Source organism: Dunckerocampus dactyliophorus, chromosome 16, assembly GCF_027744805.1.
Source record: "Dunckerocampus dactyliophorus isolate RoL2022-P2 chromosome 16, RoL_Ddac_1.1, whole genome shotgun sequence".
Taxonomy (NCBI): Eukaryota; Metazoa; Chordata; class Actinopteri; order Syngnathiformes; family Syngnathidae; genus Dunckerocampus; species Dunckerocampus dactyliophorus.
This window is the reverse complement of record NC_072834.1, coordinates 19,642,270-19,662,810: the sequence shown is the minus strand read 5'-3', so window position 1 is coordinate 19,662,810 and position 20,541 is coordinate 19,642,270. Positions and strand designations below refer to the sequence as shown.

Sequence of the window (20,541 nt, the reverse complement as noted above, 5' to 3'; positions counted from 1 at the left end):
GTCCATAATTAACCTGTGCCGTGACAACCAGCATCAGTAGCCAGTCTCTAGAAATACAGTCATCCCTCCTTTATTGGGGTTAATAGGTCCCGGACCTGACAGTAATAAGTGAATTTCCACTAAGTAGGATTCTTTTAGAGCTCCACGATGCTCTCAGGGTGCCGTGAGGGCTGACTACACACTGACGGCTTGTGACTGCTTTGGGGCGGGGCGGACCTCTCAGCAGCACCAGCTGCTGCTCAGTGAGAACAGAAACTGCAGAACAATACATGCTTTCACTTTTAAGTCTACAAATACTTGAAAACTCAGATTTGTCGCAAGCCGCTCTTGAGAAAATATGTCGCCAAGAGGGTTTGGAATGTCGCTTGTTTTAGCCACAAAGTCGCCAAGTTGGCAACACTGCTATCGTCTCATCAGTGTCACATGAGTTAACATTACTGACTCCTAGTGGCCAGTGTAGAATACTACACATTACAATGTGTCTTTCAATACGTTTTCGAATGCCTTATATTTGTATTTTAGCTCCCTAAGCCATTTTTATGCTTGAAAATGCTCAGTTCAGGCCAAAAGTATGTAAAATTTTGGCTAATAAGCTGTATGCAACCATACAATCGCAATGATTTATTAATGAATATATTTTGAGAAAACCGTGATAGAGCGAAGCCGCAACATTCAAAGCGTGATGTGGCGAGGGATTGCTGTACTGCCAAATACTAAACATGTATTTATTGGTGGTTAAATATGTACCCAACACATACATTGTTGGGTGTTTATAAGATTCATGTTTCCCCCAAACGTTCCTGGACTTTAAACAAGCATGTCGTGTCTCAGAAGCAACAAAAAAGTTCAATTTATTATTTTTATTATTATGCATCAAAAATGATTACAGAGGGAGTAAGGAGAAAATAAATGGATACAAATCACATGCATAAAAAGGTACAAATAGACTCCAAAGTGTGTGATAAAGCTCATTATTATTATTATTATTACACATATTTACCATATATAGGGAGTGTCATGCATTCTAAGATAAATAAGAGAGAAGGTAGTGTGTTGCAGCGGGGCGTCGGTGAGCAGTACATCTAAAATAATACTAATAAAACAACACCTCAGCCTCGACAAATAGTGTGTTTTACTAACAATGCAACGTCTTCATTCACTGCTCCTCATTTGTCTGCAAAGCCGACTATTAGGATATGAATGCCTCCGTCTCTTGTGCTTCACCATAAAGAGCAAGCATTCATTTTCCCAGCATCGCTTGGCACTGAAAATGCATCGGCGTGATTCAAAACAACACTTAAAAACACACACGTTCAAATGTGAGGAACAGCAAACCCGCGGGTGAGGAGCTAAAACGCAAATTTACTCGTCGCTAAACCATACTGTCGGGAACCGTACAACTGCATTGCGGCGACAGCACAAAACTAATTCAAATCTATTCATATTTGATATTGCTGCACACTACGAGGGCACACAACCTTGTTTTGGGTTCAATAAAAGCAAACAATAACACAATACAATTAAAACCACACAGCTTCCATCAAATCCATCTACAATGATGGGGGGTTTGCAGAAGTGCACTGAGAGCTGTTTCTGACATTTTGCTTTAGCAAAAGCGTACGAAAACATAAAAAACAGCTCCCAGTATGATGCAAACCCCAATAATGAAGACATGTTCCTAATAAAATGTGCAGAAATGATGAAAATAAAGCTTTTCCGCCTTCACTTCAATTTGAGTACGCTTGGAAAAATTAAATACGCTGGCTTTTGCAGGACGCGACTTGTTCGATATTAGTGCTTTTAATACTGTTTTTAGGCTCACTGTTAACATTTACCACATTAAACTTGTTCTTAAATGTGCTTCTCCAGCAGGAGCTTTTTGGTGTCATGGTAGTGTTTGAGAAACAATATGATGTATTGATTATGTTATCAATGTTATGCATGTTATTTATGTGCGTTTCAAGGGAAGCAGAGGTGTGGGAGCGCCATCTGGTGGTGGATGATAAAAAAGGGTCCTGAAAAAGTTTTCAAAACTAGATTGCAAAAAGCAGGCGATTCTAGCAGCTTATTGATTATTTCAATCCTCCGGGAGGGAGTGAAGGTTAGCCTTCCATCACATGTCTTGTAGCTTGTAGTTGTGTGCTTTAAAAATCCATAAAGGTCCCATAAAAGTGTTCTTGAAGAAAGGTCGGGCCAGGCAGGCGGGTCTAGATCCAGCCGGGTCTATAACCAGGTGAGCAGGCTGTCCCTGTCCATGTGTGACCCGGACAGGACCGTCTCCATGTCCATCAGGAGCTCAGAACTCAGCCCCTCAGGGATGCAAGGCATGAGTTCCTCACCCTCGGTCATCGCAGGCATCGTGTCCTGTAAGGTCATGGAGGACGACTCGGCAGAATCACCTAAAGACAGAAGATTATGTCTTATAATTATTGTTATTTCTATTACAATTACTAGAGATGTCCCAATCGGCTTGCATCTCAAATCTTGTTGATTCCTCGCCTGTTCTAACAACCTACATAAAAGTATGTATGATTCCTACTTTTCTAACATTCCACACTACAAAATGAATAATGCCACAAAAAAGTATATACGATTCGTGTTGATATCGGCTCATTATCGGTATCGGCCGATATTCAAGGCTGCAATATTGTATCGTATCGGAAGTGAAACATTGTGTCGAGACAACTCTAACAATTCCAGTATTAGTGTGCATAAACAAGCACCTTCACCATTGTAATGTGCAACTTTACCACCAGGTGTCACTGTTTCCCCCGCCCCCGGACACACGCACGCGCACGCACGCACAGCCAAAGTCAAAAAGGCACTCGCATTGAGAGGAGCCAGATGAGGTGGCTTGGGCATCTGGTCAGGATGCCTCCCGGACGCCTCCTTGGGGAGGTGCTCAGGGCAAGTCAGACCGGGAGAAGGCCTCGGGGAAGACCCAGGACACGTTGGAGAGACTATGTCGCCCAACTGGCCTGGGAACACCTCAGAATCCACCAGGAGGAGCTGGACGAAGTGGCTGGGGAGAGGAAAATCTGGGCCTCCCTGCTTAGGCTGCTGCCCCCGCGACCCGATCTCGGATAAGCGGTAGAAGATGGACGTATGGAATGCCGTTAGAGGCCGAGCCTGGCCCTTTAAGAAGAACTGCATTGTGGGAAGTTGAGTGTCTATCTCTTGCCTCTCTCGTCTGTCTGCGCCGCTAATTGTTTTCTGTGTCCTGATTGGCTGTTGATCATTGTTTATCAATCCCCTTCCAGCTGTCCTACCATGTCTCCTGTGTCATTGCTAGCTTGCTCGCTAGCTTGTAAAATGAATCTTCGGTTCATCTGCAGCAATATGGTTTAACAAGAATAAAAAAAACTACAGTCCAGCGGAACGGCGCCAGGACAAAAAGGCACAATCACAGGAGTGAAATATGCGTGAGTGACTTAACAATTTCTTGTGTTGATCATTAAAATTCAAATGAAGGTTTGAACTTTTTGGACAGAAATGCGAGAAAATGTTATTGGCTGTCTAAGAAAAGTGTATAAAGTCTATGGTGAGGGGTTTTACAGCCTTAAAACATCTATAATACCTGTAAGAAAATTAAGTTGGCTACTTTGCATATTTCACTTATTGCGGGCTATTTTGGGAACCTATCCCTGCAATAAATGAGGGAACAATGTATATACCTGTACATATATTCATTAATAAATCATTGCTGTTTCGGGGTTGAATATGGCCCATTAGTCCAAAGATATGCATATTTAAACAAAAATTACGTATTTTTTTCCCTAAGTGAAGCATTTTCAAGCATAAAAATGGATAAATGAAGTAAAATACAAATATAAGGCATTCAGAAGACACATTCAAAGATGTGATGGCATGTAGTATTCTACACTTGTCACTAGATGTCAGTAACGTTACATTGATGACACAATAGCCACCGCAGGCAGTACTGCGTACAGCGTTATCTTTGTAAAGGTATTATATTTGTATTGGATCTTATTAGATAGTGTGTGTGTGTGTGTGTGTGTGTGTGTGTGTGTGTGTACCAGTGTCCATGTGGTCCACAGAGCTGAGCATGTGGTCGGACGTACGCGGCAGGCTGCTGACACTCAGGCCGCTGTCGGTGCTCTCGTTGCGAGAGTGAGCGCTTCATAAAAAATAAAAAATAAAAATTATGAAAAGAAAAGGCCAAGTAAAGCAAAGCCATGTTTAAAGGTGAACGCACCCATTGAGTGTCGGTTCGTGGGTCTGCGCTCTGATCCTGACATCTGCAGAAGGGACAAGTGCATTATTCCTGTCATGGTCCATGCCACCTGCCATCTGGCTCCTTCCTCCTGTGTCCTACAACATCCACAGAGACAGAGACAGAGACGCATACCTGTTTGTGACCTTCTAAATATGGTTTTTAATATTATTAGAGCCCTGTAGACATGAAATAACACCCCTATAGTCACCTTTACACTCCTATTACCCAATACAGTAGACATAAGAGAAAGTAATACATATTAGACATACAGTGATGCAAAAGTGATTAGACCACCTTATTTCTTCAGTTCCTCGTTCATTTGAATAGCTCGGATAAATACATACATACATACTATATACATATACACACACACACACATATATACAGTATATACATATACACACACATTTGTTCAGATAACATTACAACTTAAAAAAAAATCTTTACTATTTCAACTTTATGCTACTAAAATGACTACTAAAATCATTTTTCCTCATAATATTACAAGTTTATGCTCGTAAAATTGCAACTTATTCTTGGCAGCATACAATTTTGTCCTCTTAATATTTTGACTTTATTGTTGTAAAATGACTGCGTTTTTCTTTTTAACTATTTAATTGTTTTTGTAAATTTTATTCTTGTAATTATGACTGTTTTCATAAGTATTAAATCTTTTTTTTAAAAAAAGCAATTTTTCTTGAATAATTCAACTCCATGCTACTAAAATGATGTTATTTTTCCTAAAAATTAATATTATGTTATATTATTAATTTATGTATGGTAAAATTACAACTTTTTTGTCTTAATATTTTGACTTTATTCTTGTAAAATTATTGGGTTTTTTTCCCCCATTTCTGCTGTTTTTTCCAATTAAACTATTTCAACTTTCTTCTTGTAAATGTTCTCTTGGTAATTACGGTATGTTAAATTTATTTTGATAATATTACAACTTTTTTTAAAAGTATTTTTTCTTTAATATTTCAACTTCATGCTACTAAAATGATTTTTTTTCCCTAATAATATGACAAAGTTATTCTCGTAAAATTACAACTTTTTTGTCTTAATATTTTGACTTTATTATGATAAAATTACTGCTGATTTTTGCATTTTTCTTTTGTTATTATTTTTGGAAATTTTATTCTTAAATTATATTTTTAGAATGTGGAGGGGGCTAATAAAAGGCTCCCGAGCAGCACTTCGGACACTCCTGTTGTATAATAATAATAATAATAATAATAATAATAATAATAATGATGGATTAGATTTTATCTATCTCGTTTCAAGGTATCCCAAGCGCTTCACAGCGAAGTGAACCCATTATTCATTCACTCCTCAGTCACACATTGGTGGTGGTAATGTACATCTGTGGCTACAGCTGCCCTGGGGTAGACTCACGGAAGCCTGGCTGCCAATTTGCGCTGACCACCACCAAACATTCATTCAGGTTCATACACCAGTGTGGGCAGCACTGGAGGCAAGGTGGGCCAAGTGTCTTGCTCAGGGACACGACAACAGTGACTGGGTGGAGAGAGCGAGGATCGAGCCGCCAACCTTCCAGTTGCTGGACGACCTGCTCTACTGCTGATGTAGTAGTTGGAGAACAATCCTAATATTCAACCTGGGGTGGCTGCATCTGTTGCTTGCATCGTTGGAGTCGCTCCTTTTCCTGGCGCTGTTGCACGGCCAGGCTGAGGAGGCCCGGGTTCATCTTCTGGGCTGCAACACACACAAGAAGTCGAGGAGGGATGTTGAGACATACGCCAGTGATATTTGTCCAGTGAGCTTCAAAGCTTTGCTACAAGTCAACTTTGCGATATTTCTCGTGCGAAGGTGTGGGACAAAGAAGCTGTGCAGACCCCGTCCCCCCCAAACAAATTGGTACAGTGTGCTACCTAGACGCGGGTGGACCCATGTGGTGCTCTTATTTATGTGATCGATGTAGTACACGTCTCCTTCGGCGGTCGACGCCTGCTCCCAGCCTTCAGGCAGTGGACCTGAACAGCAGCGAAAGTACACTAAATAAATTACATAAATATAAAAGTGCTGTATATACTGTATGATGATGATGAAATCATATCTCAAAAGATGTCTTCCAAGCTAATAGTTTCAACGTGTGGAGAAAAGCCTAAAATTGTATGATGTATGCAATCATTTATATATAATAAAAAAAATACAGTGGCAAAATGAGTTAATAAACAGTTCACTCTGTGCAGTATTTCTGATAGGTACTATTATTAGCAAAAATATACAAATAAAGCCTTGATGGCTGCACAATGAAGGTCTGGATGTATGAGATTATATATATATATATATATATATATATATATATGTGTATTATTGATTTTGATGACAAGGATATAAAAATGTGATCCTGTCACAAACTGGGAGTCTTCAGGGCCGTTTGAATAGTTTCGCTGGGGAAAAACCTACACTTCCCTTGCGTTCTTCAGAAATATACCAACAAATAAAACAAATATAAACTAGCAAAATGATCAAATGATCAAATTGTTTTACTACGAGCAGTGTTTCATATCAGCAAAAATAAATCTAACTAGCTAATATGTGTTTGTTATGATGGTTGCACTATGAAGGTCTGGCTGCATTGCAGTTTTTTTTAAGATCATTATTGGTTATGATTATAGTTACAGTAGTCCCTCGTCATTTTGCGGTTCGAATTTCCCGGATTCACTCTCACATAAAAAAAAATAAAAAATCATAATTAAATATGGTCTATTAGTAAAAAAAAATGCATATTTAAGCAAATCGTACCATGGTGTTTCCGAAATGAAGCATTTTCAAGCATAAAAATGGCTAAATGAAGTCAAATACAAATATAAGGCATTCATATGACACATTCAAAGACGTTGCGATGATATGTAGTACTGTACACTGGTCACTAGGTGTCCGTAATGGTACTGTAATGTTGGGTGAGACACACAAGCACCAGACTTCATCGCGGCAAAGACAGGCTTTTATTGCATCTTTGAACAATCTCACAACAGGCACAATAATCACGAGTAAAAATCTCTAATAAAAAGATGGGCTACTGTAACTCACGCCAAGATAAAACTCAACTATGAACCCCCGATGTCTTATTTTCTCTTATTATGTCTACTATATCGGGTAATAGAAGTATAAAGGTAACTATAGGGGTGTTATTTCATGTCTAGAGGGCTCCATTAATGTTAAAAAGCGTATTTAGACGGTGGTAAATGGATTTTCTATGCTCTCACTACCAAAATATTCCATTTATCAAAAAGGAATCCTACTACGTGAAAATTCACTTATCACGGTCGGTCTGGAACCAATCAACAGCGATAAACGAGGGATTACTCTATATAAAAACGTGATCCTGTCAGTCATCCTAGGAGGCCAACTGGAGGTCTTGAACTTCACTTTCGTTCTTCAGATGTATACAATCATTTATTTTAACAAAAAACTAAAAATACCTGTTTATTTGAATGATTTTATCTTTTTGCATAATACCTGCATCCAGATTGATGCTTTGCGGCGTGGAAGCGGTCGCCGGGTTGCTGAGGGAGTGGGCGTGGATGGGGGCGGGGCTCGGGTGCTGAGCGGCGGCCGACTGAAGCTGAGCGAGCCGGGGGTCGTGCCAGGTGGTGGTCTTGTCCAAGTGGCTGCAAGGAGCACAAACGCAATCAACAGCAAGTTGGAACAAGAACTTGAAGGATGAGGAGCGAGACTGGCCCGACCTGTGTGACGAGTCGTGTGTGCAACAACGTGTCACGTTGTGTTACTTTGCCGCACGTCATGCTTTACGGTGACAAAGTCAGCTGCTTGACACCTGTCCCTAATAAACCTTTTATGTCATTTTGCTAGAACCGCTCCCAGTGAGATTTTGCTTTCATTGCTGTTTTGTTTGTGGCTTTGCAGAATTGGACAAGAACATCTCAGCAGATTAATGCAGACCTTGCATTTTGGTGCAGGTCCGGGTTAAGGTGCTGTTTCCTTTTGGTACCAGTGTGTCCCTGAACCGGTCAAGAAAATTGTTTTCTCGTAAAAATCAGATTTATTGTTTTGTTGACTTTAAATTCAAGGCTGTGATTCCACATGACCTTAAATCAGTGGTGTCCAAAGTGCGGCGAGGGGTCATTACTTTTATTGGCCCACGCCACATTCTACAAATATTATTTAACAAGACAACTAAAAAAAACAAACAAAAAAAAACACGCAGCAAAAATTGAAAAACCTGCAGTAATTTTACAACAATTAAGTGAAAATATTAAGAAAAATGTTTTAATCCAACAAGAAAAATTCCTAATGTTAAGATGAAAATTAATTAAGTTGAATTATTAAAAGATCAAAAAAATGAAGTTGTAATATTAATGAGAAAAAAATAAATAAAGTTGTCATTTTAGGAAAAAAGTCCTAATGTTGCGAAAATAAGGTCAAAAATATTATGGACATAAAGTCATAATATTATGAGAAGAATATTTACAAAATGAAAGTTAGAAATAGTTTAAAAAATGAAAGCATAAACAGAAAAAAACAGCTGTAATTTTAATGAGAATAAAGTCAAAATATGAAGAGAAAAAAAAGGAACAATTTTAATAAAATAAACTTGTAATATTATGAGGAACAATAATATTTCAAATTTTAGTAGCATAGAGTTGTAATGTGGCAATATTATGAAAAACTAAACAAAAAAGTGGTAATTTTTGGAAAATTAATACGTGGAAAAAGTTAAAATATTATGGGAATAAATTCAAAATATGATGGGAATAAAGTAAAAATATTACGAGAAGAAAATTTACAAGAAGAACGTTGAAGTCCCAAATTTTCAAGACCATAAGCTGCACTTAAATGTCTTAAATTTTCTCCAAGATGGACGGGGGGCGCCTTATGTGTGCACCGAGTTTCAAAATCTGTTCATGTTGTTGTGTAACTTTGATGAGCGCTCCGCCTGACTGATGGAAGCAATTGTAAGCATAAAAAAAAAGACATGTTTGAGCAACATAGTTGTTATTGTTCTACCGCACAAATAGCGGTAGTGTCTTGTCTGTTTTTGTCTATCTGCTGCGTTGCTATGAGGTGGTTTTAGTTGTGCACCATGACTGAGACTTTTGTGTTGAGTGATGACCTTCCGCGATTTCCAGTGGGTTTGATAAACTGGATGAGAGTTCTGTTCTTAATCTGCCCAAAGAAATAAAGCACTATCGCTTCCTCACTGACTCTTGAGCGCTCGTATGTTTGACCACGCCTGCGCCCAATCATACGGTGCGCCTTGTATATGTGTTAAATACAGAAATAGCACCCGTAACTGAGACTGCGCCTTTAAATACCTTATGGTTGCGAAAATACGGTAGTTGAAAAATTAAAAATATACAAAAAAGGCTGTAGTTTTACGAGAAAGTCAAAGTATGAAGAGAAAAAAGTTGCAATTTCTCAAGAATAAATTCATTATATTATATAATGTCATTTTAGTGGCATACAATTCAAATATTAAAGAAAAAATATTATTTTTAAAAGTCATAATATTATGAGAAACATTCATCCCTCCATTTTCTTATTCTAATATTATGGGAAGAGAGTCAAAATATTATGAGAAGAATATTTACAAAGACTATTTTAAAAAGAAAGTTGAAATATGAATAACTTCTTAGCATAGCTACATGTGTTGCTTTACAAAATATCAAAGTGGCAAAGTTGCATTTTTTCATTTTTCACTATGTGGCCCTCGCTGGAAAAACCATTGGACACCCGTGCCTTAAATCTTATTGTGTTTTTCCCTAATTTCTTTCTTCACAATTCTGATTGGCTAAAAGGATGTACAACGCCAAGTATCTATGAACTGTTATTGACCACAGCACCCACCTGGTGCTTAGGAATGCACTTGGCAGCCCGTATATGGATTTTTTTGATTGATTTGATTGTATTCCATTATTATTATTATTATTATTATTATGATTATTATATTATATTAGAGATATTTTTGGATAACATCCATGCAAAGTGGGGTGATGAGAGCTCAGAAAGACACCTTTTGATGATCTTACTTGAGAAAGTAGCGCTGGCCAGTGGACGTCTTGGCCATCTCCCAGCCATGGGGCAGGGGCATGTCGTCGGGTATGACGGGCGGGGCCGCCGCGTCGGGCATGTTGACGGGGAGCGAGGCTGGCGACGAATGGGCGCGGACGTGGTGAGGCGTGAGGGAAGCGCACGCGCCTCCATCTGAACTGGCCTGACGGGAAACAACACGGCGGTTACACAAACCAGACAACAGCGACACAAACGTGTGTGAATCACACTCTGATGGCAGGAGGGCTGAAGGTCAAGAGAAAGTTAGCTGAAAGCTCTTCATTATCTTGCCGTTTTATCAGCTCATACTGCTGCTGAAGAGATTAACATGGCCGAAAAGGCAACACTAAACGTCTAGCCAGCATTAAGGGACGTGCGTTATGCTTTTTCTGTGCGACATGGAGGTGTTAAGAGAAGAGGAATACAGACAGGAAGTTGCGTGAAGTAAGCAGTAAGACTCCAACTGTGTTTCAAATGGAATACGGTGTTCCCTCCCTTTTTTATTGCAGCGTATGAACGCTGTTACAGGCCGAGCCTGGCCCTTTAAGAAGAATTGCATTGTGGGAAGTTGAGTGTCTATCTCTTCCCTCTTCTGTCCGCACTGGCCATTGTTTACTGCGTCCTGATTGGCTGTAGACCATTGTCAATCTCCTTGCTGGCTTGTAAATTAATCTTCGGTTCGTCTGCAGCAAAGTGTATGGTGAGGACTTTCCCTGCTTCAAAGGAGACGGAGACTACGCCGTTCGTCGAATGCGCACATCGACTCTTTGGTAGGGATGCTCTGATCGATCGGCCACCGATCACGTGATCAGCATAAATGCCTTTCAACAGCAATCACCTGTGGCTAGTACTATTGCGGGCTGCAGCAATCCCCTACGTGTAGTGTAGTGCCTTGGGCATCGAGCTCCTCCCACATTCCGTCACAGTGCGTAGAAGCGTGCCAAAACAAAAACAATCATGTCTGCCCCGTGGAACTCGACTGCCAACACATGCCACGAAAACTACCTTGCGGGGGTAGCACGTTAAAAAGCTTTAATACGGCATCTGAAGAACAAACACATGACGGAGTATGGTGAGTTCTGGAGGCTCACGGTGTGAATCATCGGTCAAACGGCAGCTAACGCAGACATGTGGACGCTCGTCCGTATGTGCGCGACAGTCAGAAGACGAAACAAATAACCCGAAAAATACTAGAATTCATCGGACAAGATGACTAGCCTTTTTCAGGGTTCTCCGACTGCTCTCTGGAGCTTCACCGATGTACTCGCACATCCCAAGTCTCCTTAAAGAAGGCGTCTCATCCTCTGGAAGTTTCACGAGCGATACTTGTACTCTTCAAAAAGTATGTCAAATATGGTTTTGTCTAAATTAAGGTGATTTTTTTGGTTCCTTTTTTCATATCATAGAGCCACTAGCAGGGGTGCAGACAGTAGGTCTGGCTCCCATGAAAAAAAAAAATCACGCTGCTCCCCCCTTTATTAATATTACTAATGAACTATTTTCTGGCCCCCCTGGCAGTCAAGGGACCTTGGAATTGTCCTGACTTTTCCCCTTTATATGGCACTCCTGGTCAATAGCACTCATCGTAAATAAATTGAAAAATGTATAATTAACACATGTGATCGGTATCTGTTTCGGATGATTTCAGTCCTGGATGATCGGTATTGGAATCGGCAGCATAAAACCGTGATCGGAGCATCCCTACACCTTTGCACCATAAACACAGATTGGTTTTTTTTTGCACTTGTGTGACTCCAACCAGGAGTAGATTGTAACCTTGGTTAGCGCGTTTCTCGGTCGACTTTACGGCAACGTTGCCTCAGTTTGTGCACATTTTTCGGTTAGCGTACAATACGGCGTGCGTCTTGTTGTGTCATTAATACACTGCGTGTGCCCAACGGTGTTCTTCGTGTATTCTTTAAATCACAAAATGTCCTTGTTGGCAGCTTGCTAATACGTGGAAACAGGAGGCGGAAGTCGCCCGTCTGTGATGTCATCATAGGTTGACTCGGTAGATTTTTGAGAACTAACACGGCCACGCCACAAGTTGCAAAAATGAGTTTTACATGCATAAATGCATGTAAATGATGAAAGAAAGGGACAAATGAACATTTAAGGTTACTTTTACCTTCACTGAAAACGTGATTGTTGCCGAAGACGCAATGTAAACACGGACCCCCCCCTTCCTGTATTTCTTGAATTCAATAGTGGTTCTCGCCTTCTTTATCAAAATGCTGCCACTTGCAACTTTCTTTGCCTGCATTGTGAGCTATTTTGCAGCCGTGATCAAAAAGGAAAGCAGAGACTTGTGTTGTGAAACACTATTGAGTTGAAATAAATAAAAAACTAAATAAAATGTGTTGATCTCGCTGCCACATTGTGTCTTTGGCAGCAAACACGCCTTTAATGAAGGTTAATTTATCCCTTGTATTCATCATTTATATGTATTTCGATAATTCTATAACGATAAAAAAGGGTTTACATTATTTGGGGCGTTGGGGTGTCACAAGATCTTGTGAGATTAAAACGTGACAAGATTACTCGTTCAGAAAAATACTGTCTCGTGATAATAAAATACTTAAATGAATAACATGACAAATGAAAATGAACTCGATTATTTTGCATACATTTTGACGTGCGTGCCTCGTCCCTCGCCCCCAAACGGGCAGGAAGAGGATTCACTCTGTGCATTGTTTCAGCACCTAGACGCTTTATAGTTTAGTCCACAGTATAGTATAGTCCACAGAACAATGGCGAACTGAGTGAGACTTATTGTCAGTCAGACAGTCGCTTTGTCTGTGTGTGTATGTGTGCATACACACAGCAAAAGAGTGGAGCCTAGTGAGCAGCAATGCATCCCATCAACACCAACGAGCCAGTATGGCAAATTTATTTGAACGTGGTAGCAACAGAAAAGGCAACAAAACGAACTTTTCCAACTCACACATACTGTATCCACCCGAGCCAGTAATACATGTCACAAATGCCAGTTCAGAGTGAAAGATGACATATTAAAGGAAAATTGCATTTTTATTATATATTGTTATTATTATACATTATCATTACAGTGGTTTGGTCTCCAAAAATGGTGTTAACATTGTTTAGCGTCAATTTGTGGGACAATAAACAACTCAAAATGCGTCTGCTGTTTTGTGACTCGGTTTTATATAAAAAAAAAAGGTTGTCCAGTCATATTTTTTCATTGTACTTTTCTTAAACTTAATGTTAAAATCAAGTCTCTTCTCCTTCTCATGGACCCAATCTCATGCATCGTCTCGTGAGTTGGGTGTCTCGTGACACCCCTTTTAGTCAGTGTCCGTTTCGGTTAGAGCCGGACCTTCTGGAACGGGCTACTGACGCTAACCAAGCTTCCGCTGTAACTCTGCGAGCAAAACCACCTTCATCACCAACATTAAGACTGACTGTCCCCAACACCTCAAGAGCTGCGCTGGCTTTAGGCCGACGAGCTTGCGTGCTGTTGTGTTGTGGTTGTGGGTTCGAGCCAGGACGTGTGGCTGGTTAAGTTTCATTTGAACACTTTTAGAATGTGACTTAAAACGTTGCTCGTGCGGTTAGTCAAGGCTTCATGGTGGCCGCCGTTTGACCCTGGAACAGATTATTTCAATTTACAGTCGCCCCTCGCCACTTTACATCGATCCCTCACTCTCACGGTTTTTCAAATATTAACAAATTAATAAATGATGGCTGTTTCGTGGTTGACTATTATTAGTCCAAAAGTATTCAAAGAGTAGTTACATGTAGTATTGTGGGCACTAGGCGTCAGTAATGTTACAATGAAGAGGCATTACATGGAGTCAGCTATGTCCAACATAACACAGTGAAAAAAGTTCTCCTAATCTGTGTGGAAGTGGTAGATTTTGGCTTCTTACTTTGTCCTTCTTCCCCATTCCGTTTGAAACTCTTTCCTAAGTGAATAAATAAAAATAGAGGCTAAATAGTTGGTTAGCGCGTTGGCTTGCTATGTTTAAAGCGGCGGCCGCCTCGTGTCCCTGCAGCGATTCCGTAGCCTGCGCATTCGGTTTTTGTAAACAAAGTATAATAGGAATGTAAAGATGACTATAGGGGTGTTATTTCATGTCTACATGTTATGGTGAAACCCATATTATAAAGTCAACAAGTTTTCTTTGGTCTAACTAAGAAAATATTGCATTTATTCGTATTAAATCCTACTTTGCGTAAATTCACTTATCGCAGGAACCAATTAACCGCGATAAAGGAGGGATGATTTGTGAGAACAGATGACAAATCCAAGGAAAAATGTGTTTCATGTCAGCATGCGGCGGAGCGTACTTGTCTGGAGTGTGTCCTGGAGTCGGGCTGCCTGAAGAAGGAGTCGGGCAGCTTCCTCATCCTCATGGGAAGGGAGGCGGGCTGCTGGGCGGCCTTGCTGGGGTTCATCACGGCGCTGAACAAGGCCTCCAGCTCCGTCTGGGAGTCCCCGCGTACGTGCACCACCTGCTGGCCGGCAGGGGGAGCGCCGCGATGGGCGTCCATGTGGCCCCGCTAAAGTTTGGGACGTTTGGACGCTAAAGAAAAAGCTAAAAAAAGAACATTTACAAAAAAACTTTGACTTTTAATGTGCGTGGAAAGAAGCTGCGTGACAATTCGTGACGTTACGTGATCGGATTGTTTACGCGTTCACCCCCCACCCCCCTCCGTCCTTATTGTCTCCCCACCCCAGCAATACTTTGGTGAACTTCTCTCCGAACTCAAAGAAACTTAACGAAGAAGTAGTGAGTGTGTGATTTGAGCAAGAAAGTGTGGCGTCAGTGCGTGGGTGGAAGAGAAAAGTGCTACATGCCTCCCACATACCTTCACGCAGACTGCCTGCCTCCTAAACTCGAAGATCCACCAAAAACACCAACCGAGCCGCAAAGAACAAACAAATCCACTCCGTGTGAAGCAGCAAAGTGCACGGACAGGATCGGCGTTGGTCTTGCTGTTGTTGTTGTTGTTGTTGGGGACAAATCTCAGCCGCAAGTCCAAACTTTGCGTGTGCTCATCCACTCACACATTCATGTGAAAGTGCGCAGGGGCGGGGCTGCAGTCTTTAAAGCCGCCGCAGCAAACTTTGCAATAAAGTATAACACCGCTCCAACGTTTTGCCTTGTTTGGCCTAAATGCAACAAAAAATGAAAGAAAAATATGCCCCAACGGGACACTGAACTGGAATAAAGATGCAACCGTGAGCTCGTCCTTAACTCCAACCTCATATGAAGTGATATGTCTTTATTTTCAGTTTTACTGGGAAGTTGCCCTAAGAAAACATCCGCCCCTGTTTAGGCCTAGCAGACGGGCAGACGGCGCCCCCTGCTGGAAAACACGCACACTGTACCTCAGCTGGCCGACACATTGACACTGGCTTGTGCAGAAATGTCCAAAGTGGGTCAAAGGGGTTTAAAACTTCATTTCCTGGTCCAGCGGGTACACCCCAACTGCCTGTGGACATTCAGCATGATGCAGCTGCTTGATATTACACAAAAATAAGCCTTTGCAAACACATTTGCTGCACCAATTATGCCAGGGGTGTCCAAAGTGCGGCGCGGGGGCCATTTGAGGCCTTTTACTGTATTTTTATTGGCCAGCACATTCTAAAAAATATAATTTAACAATAAAAATTAAACAAACAAAACAGCAGAAGTAGAAAAATCAGGAGTAATTTGTTTGTAATATGAGGAAAAATCCCGTAATTATAGTAGCATAAAGTTGAATAATAAAGAAAAAAAGACTATAAATAATATTAATTATTTTTAATATTAAGTAATATTATGGCAAACAAACAAAACAAAGTTGTAATTTTTGGAAAATGGGCTTGGGGAAAAAGTTATATTATTATGAGAATAAAGTCAAAATATATCAAATAAAAAAGACTAATAATAATATTAATTATTTTTAATATTATTAAGTAATATTATGGGAAACAAACAAAACAACAAATAAAGTTGTAATTTTTGGAAAATGGGCTTGGGGAAAAAGTTATAATATTATGAGAATAAAGTGAAAATATTATGAGAAAAAAATTTACAAAAATATTCAGTTAAATTTAAAAAAAAGTCATAATATTCAGAGAAAATTTACAAGAAGAAAGTTGAAATAGTTGGAAAAAAACCCAATAACAGCAAAAAAGAAAAAACAGCTGTAATTTTACAAGAATAAACTTTAATTGCCATTAATTATGCCATTAAATAATTTTGTTTAAAGACGTAATATTATGTGAAACAAACAAAACAAGGTAAAGTTGTAATTTTTGGAAAATGGGGTTGGGTAAAAAGTTATAATATTGTGAAAATAAAGTCTAACTATTATGGGAATAAATTCAAAATATTCAGAGAAAATTTACAAGAAGAAAGATGAATTAGTTGGAAAATGAAAAAAAAAATAACAGCAGAAATGGAAAAAAACAGCTTTAACTTTACATTAATAAAATCTAAATATTAATAGAAAAAAGTTGTATTACAATGAGAAAAAAGGTCACAATTTTAGCAGAATAAACTCATAATAATCAGAGAAAAAATTATGCCATTTTAGTAGCATAGAGCTGACATATTAAAGACATATTTTTTAAAAGTCATAATATGTGAAAAAAAAACGAAATAAACTTATAACTTTTAGAAAATTAGGTTGAGGGAAAAAAAAAGAATATTACAAAATAAAGTCAAACTATTCCAAGAAGAAAATTTACAAGAAGAAAGTTGAAATAGTTGAAAATAAATTTTTAAAAAAACAGCAAAAATGGGAAAAAATTTAATAATTTGTAATTTTGTAATTGTGTAATTTTACAAGAATAAAGTGTAAATATTTATGGAAAAAAGTCGTATTCTAACAAGAAAAAAGGTCACAATTTGATGAGAATAAACTCATAATATTATGAGAGAAAATTTTAGCTGCATAGAGTTGAAATATTAAAGATTTTTTTAAAAAGTCGTAATATTATGTGAAACAAACAAAACAAAATAAAGTTGTAATTTTTGGAAAATAAAATTTACAAGAAGAAAGTTGAAATAGTTTAAAAAAAGAAAATTTAATAAAAAAAACAATAACTGCAGAAATGGAAAAAAAAAACTGCCAGAATAAAGTCAAAATATTACAAGAAGAAAATGTGCAAGAAGAAAGTTGAAATAATTGGAAAAAAACCCCCCAATAACAGCAGAAATAAAAAAAAAAAAAGCTGTAATTTTACGAGAATAAAGTCTGAATGTTAATGGAAAATTGCGCCTGTGCATGCGCACCTTTTAGGTGTAGAAAAAGACCATTTAAGATCATTTAGACTCACCTGACAAATAATTTTGTCAGAAATGCACAGCAGGACTAAAGCATGAAACTAAGGACATATGTGGGGGGTGCTTGTGGGGGTCCCAGGCCTTGCAGGGGTCGCAAGGCTGTGTCCCCTGCAGGCTTTGCAGCACATTCCTCCAAAGAGCGACCACAGCTGTAAAGCCTCACAGCTCCCCCACCCGTCTCCATCTGGGCGCTGACTGGAATGTGCCGCCGCCTGCTTCCCGTTAAACGGACCCTTTAACGGCAGTAATAACAATCACAATAAGGAAAGGTGAATGAAGCGAGGAAGCCCGGAGACTCCCTGTCTTCATTTAAGGCAGGGCTGTCCAAAGGTTTTCCCAGCCAGGGCCAAATAGTGAAAAATGAAAGGATGCAAGTTTGCCACTTTGGTATTTTGTAAAGCAACACATGTAGATATGCTAAGAACTTATATATATTTCAAGAAAAAACTGCATCTCAGCTTTGTCATATAGGTGAAAAAGCCTATTATTACTACTATCTTTCTTTTCTTGGGAGAATGAACAGAATAAGATTTTCATTGCATGGTATAACTGCTGTTGTACTATGCACATGACAATAAAACTCTCTTGAATCTTGAATCTTGAATCTATCAACTTCACTCTTTGCTCTTTTTTTCCCACTGTTCTGTTTCTTTCTGTTCTTTTTTCAAATTTTCCAAATATTTCAACTTTCTTCTTGAACAATCTTTCTTCTTGCAACATTTTATTTTGAAGTACAATTGCATTTTAAAAATATTTTTTATTCCCATATTATAACATTTTACCCAACTTAATTTTCAACAATATTACGATTACACATTTTTTTCTCCAAATATTTTGACATTATTCTTGTAAAATTACAGCTGTTTTTTTTTTTTTTTTTTTTTCCAATTTTTGCTATCATTTTTGGTAAATTTTCCAACAATTTCAACCTTATTCTTTTACATTTTCTTCTCGTAATATTATAACCTTATTCCCATAATATTTTGACTTTATTCTCATAATTCCCTCTAAGGGAAATATGGCTTGTTTTTGTATTTATAAAATGTTTTGTGTCGGTTATTCCATTTGATTTTACTAATGTTAGTTATAATGATGCGCTAACATAAGGTGGTGTGAAGTGTTTGCCGCCTTCTTGATTTCTTATTTTTTTGCATGTTTGTCACACTTAAATGTTTCAGATCATCAAACAAATGTAAATATTAGTCAATGACAACACAACTGAACACAAAATGCAGTTTTTAAATGAAACTTTTTATTATTAAGGGAGAAAAAAAATCCAAACCTACGTGGTCCTGTGGGAAAAACTGATTGCTTCCCTGTTAAAACATAACTTAACTGAGATTAACTGAGATCAAATTAATTTTTTTCTAAAGCTTTGGGACTCTATTATCCACAAATGGCAAAAACATGGAACAGGAGTGGCCGGCCAACCAAAATGACCCCAAGAGGGCAGCGACAACTCATCCAAGAGGTCACAAAAGACCCCAGAACAACAGCCAAAGAACTGCAGGTCTCACTTGCCTCAGTTAAGGTCAGTGTTCATGACTCCACCATAAGAAAGACACTGGGCAAAAACGGCCTGCATGGCAGAGTTCCAAGACAAAAACCACTGCTGAACAAAAAGAACATTAAAGCTCATCTCAGTTTTGCCAGAAACCATCTTGATGATCCCCAAGGCCTTTGGGAAAATACTCTGTGGCCTGACGAGACAAAAGTTGAACTTTTTGGAAGGTGTGTGTCACATTACACCTAAAAGAAATGCCGCATTTCAGAAAAAGAACATGATACCAACAGTAAAATATGGTGGTGGTAGTGTGATGATCTAGGGCTGTTTTGCTGCTTCAGGACCTGGAAGACTTGCTGTGACAAATGGAACCATGAATTCTGCTGTCTACCAAAAAGTCCTGAAGGAGAATGTCCGTCCATCTGTTGGTGACCTCAAGCTGAAACCAACTTGGGTTCTGCAGCAGGACAATGATCCAAAACACACCAGCAAGTCCACCTCTGAATGGCTGAAGGAAAACAAAATGAAGACTTTGGAGTGGCCTAGTCCAAGTCCTGACCTGAATCCTATTGAGATGCTGTGGCATGACCTTAAAAAGGCGCTTCATGCTGGAAAAGCCTCCAATGTGGCTGAATGACAACAATTCTGCAAAGATGAGTGGGCCAAAATTCCTCCACAGCGCTGTAAGAGACTCATTGCAAGTTATCACAAACGCTTGATTGCAGTTGTTGCTGCTAAGGGTGGGACAACCAGTTATTAGGTTTAGGGGGCAATCACTTTTTCACACAGGGACATGTAGGTGTGGATTTTTTTTCTCCCTTAACAAGGGAGTTGTGTTGTGTTGTCATTGACTAATATTTAAATTTGACGATCTGACACATTTAATGCAACAAACATGCAAGAAAAAAAGAAATCAGGAAGGGTGCAAACACTTTTCCACGCCACTGTACATACAGTATGCATTTCTGCTATGATACGCATACGTCACACAGACCTGCTATGATTATCATTCTGAAACTTGAGTCCTCTTGTCTCCAGAACAAGTCCTTCACACGCTCGGATTCATCAGCCTTGAACGTCTGGGCATTTTAAAACAGCTTTAGCCTCTCAGTTTAGATGGCCCCTCCCCTCGCGTATGCACTTATAGGAAAAAAAAAAAAACATTCTTTAATATTTGAACTTTATACTACTAAAATGACATTATTCTTCCACACAATATTATGTTATTCTCATAAAATTAAAACTTTTTTTTCGTTTTAACTTTATTTCTGTAAAATGACATATTTTTCCATTTTCGCTGTTTTTTTTCTCCGCTTTTTAAAGTATATTTTTAGAATGTGCTGCGAGCCAATAAAAAAAAAAAAGAAGCAGGCACCGGCCACAGATGGCCCGCGGGCCGCACTCTGGACACCCTTGAATTAGAGCTTCCGTGCGGAGGACGAGGAGGGGGGACTGCTACT

At 39.1% G+C, this 20,541-nt stretch overlaps 1 protein-coding gene across 2 annotated transcripts; it reads right to left on the bottom strand.

The window, feature by feature from the left end:
• Positions 1–842: 842 nt before the first annotated feature.
• On the bottom strand, positions 843–15,499 carry LOC129169548 (transcriptional coactivator YAP1-like). Of its 2 annotated transcripts, XM_054756071.1 has the most exons (8): positions 15,110–15,499; positions 14,588–14,835; positions 10,255–10,439; positions 7,724–7,875; positions 5,856–5,953; positions 4,217–4,332; positions 4,038–4,138; positions 843–2,399 (listed from the first exon to the last, which is right to left on the bottom strand). In XM_054756071.1, the coding sequence occupies exons 2-8, from the start codon at positions 14,789–14,791 to the stop codon at positions 2,224–2,226; spliced, it is 1,032 nt and encodes a 343-aa protein (XP_054612046.1). In that variant the 5' UTR covers positions 14,792–14,835; positions 15,110–15,499; the 3' UTR covers positions 843–2,223. The 2 variants fall into 2 exon arrangements, with proteins under 2 accessions (XP_054612046.1, XP_054612047.1); XM_054756072.1 differs by lacking the exon at positions 15,110–15,499 and having other exon boundaries at positions 14,588–14,953.
• Positions 15,500–20,541: the final 5,042 nt, after the last annotated feature.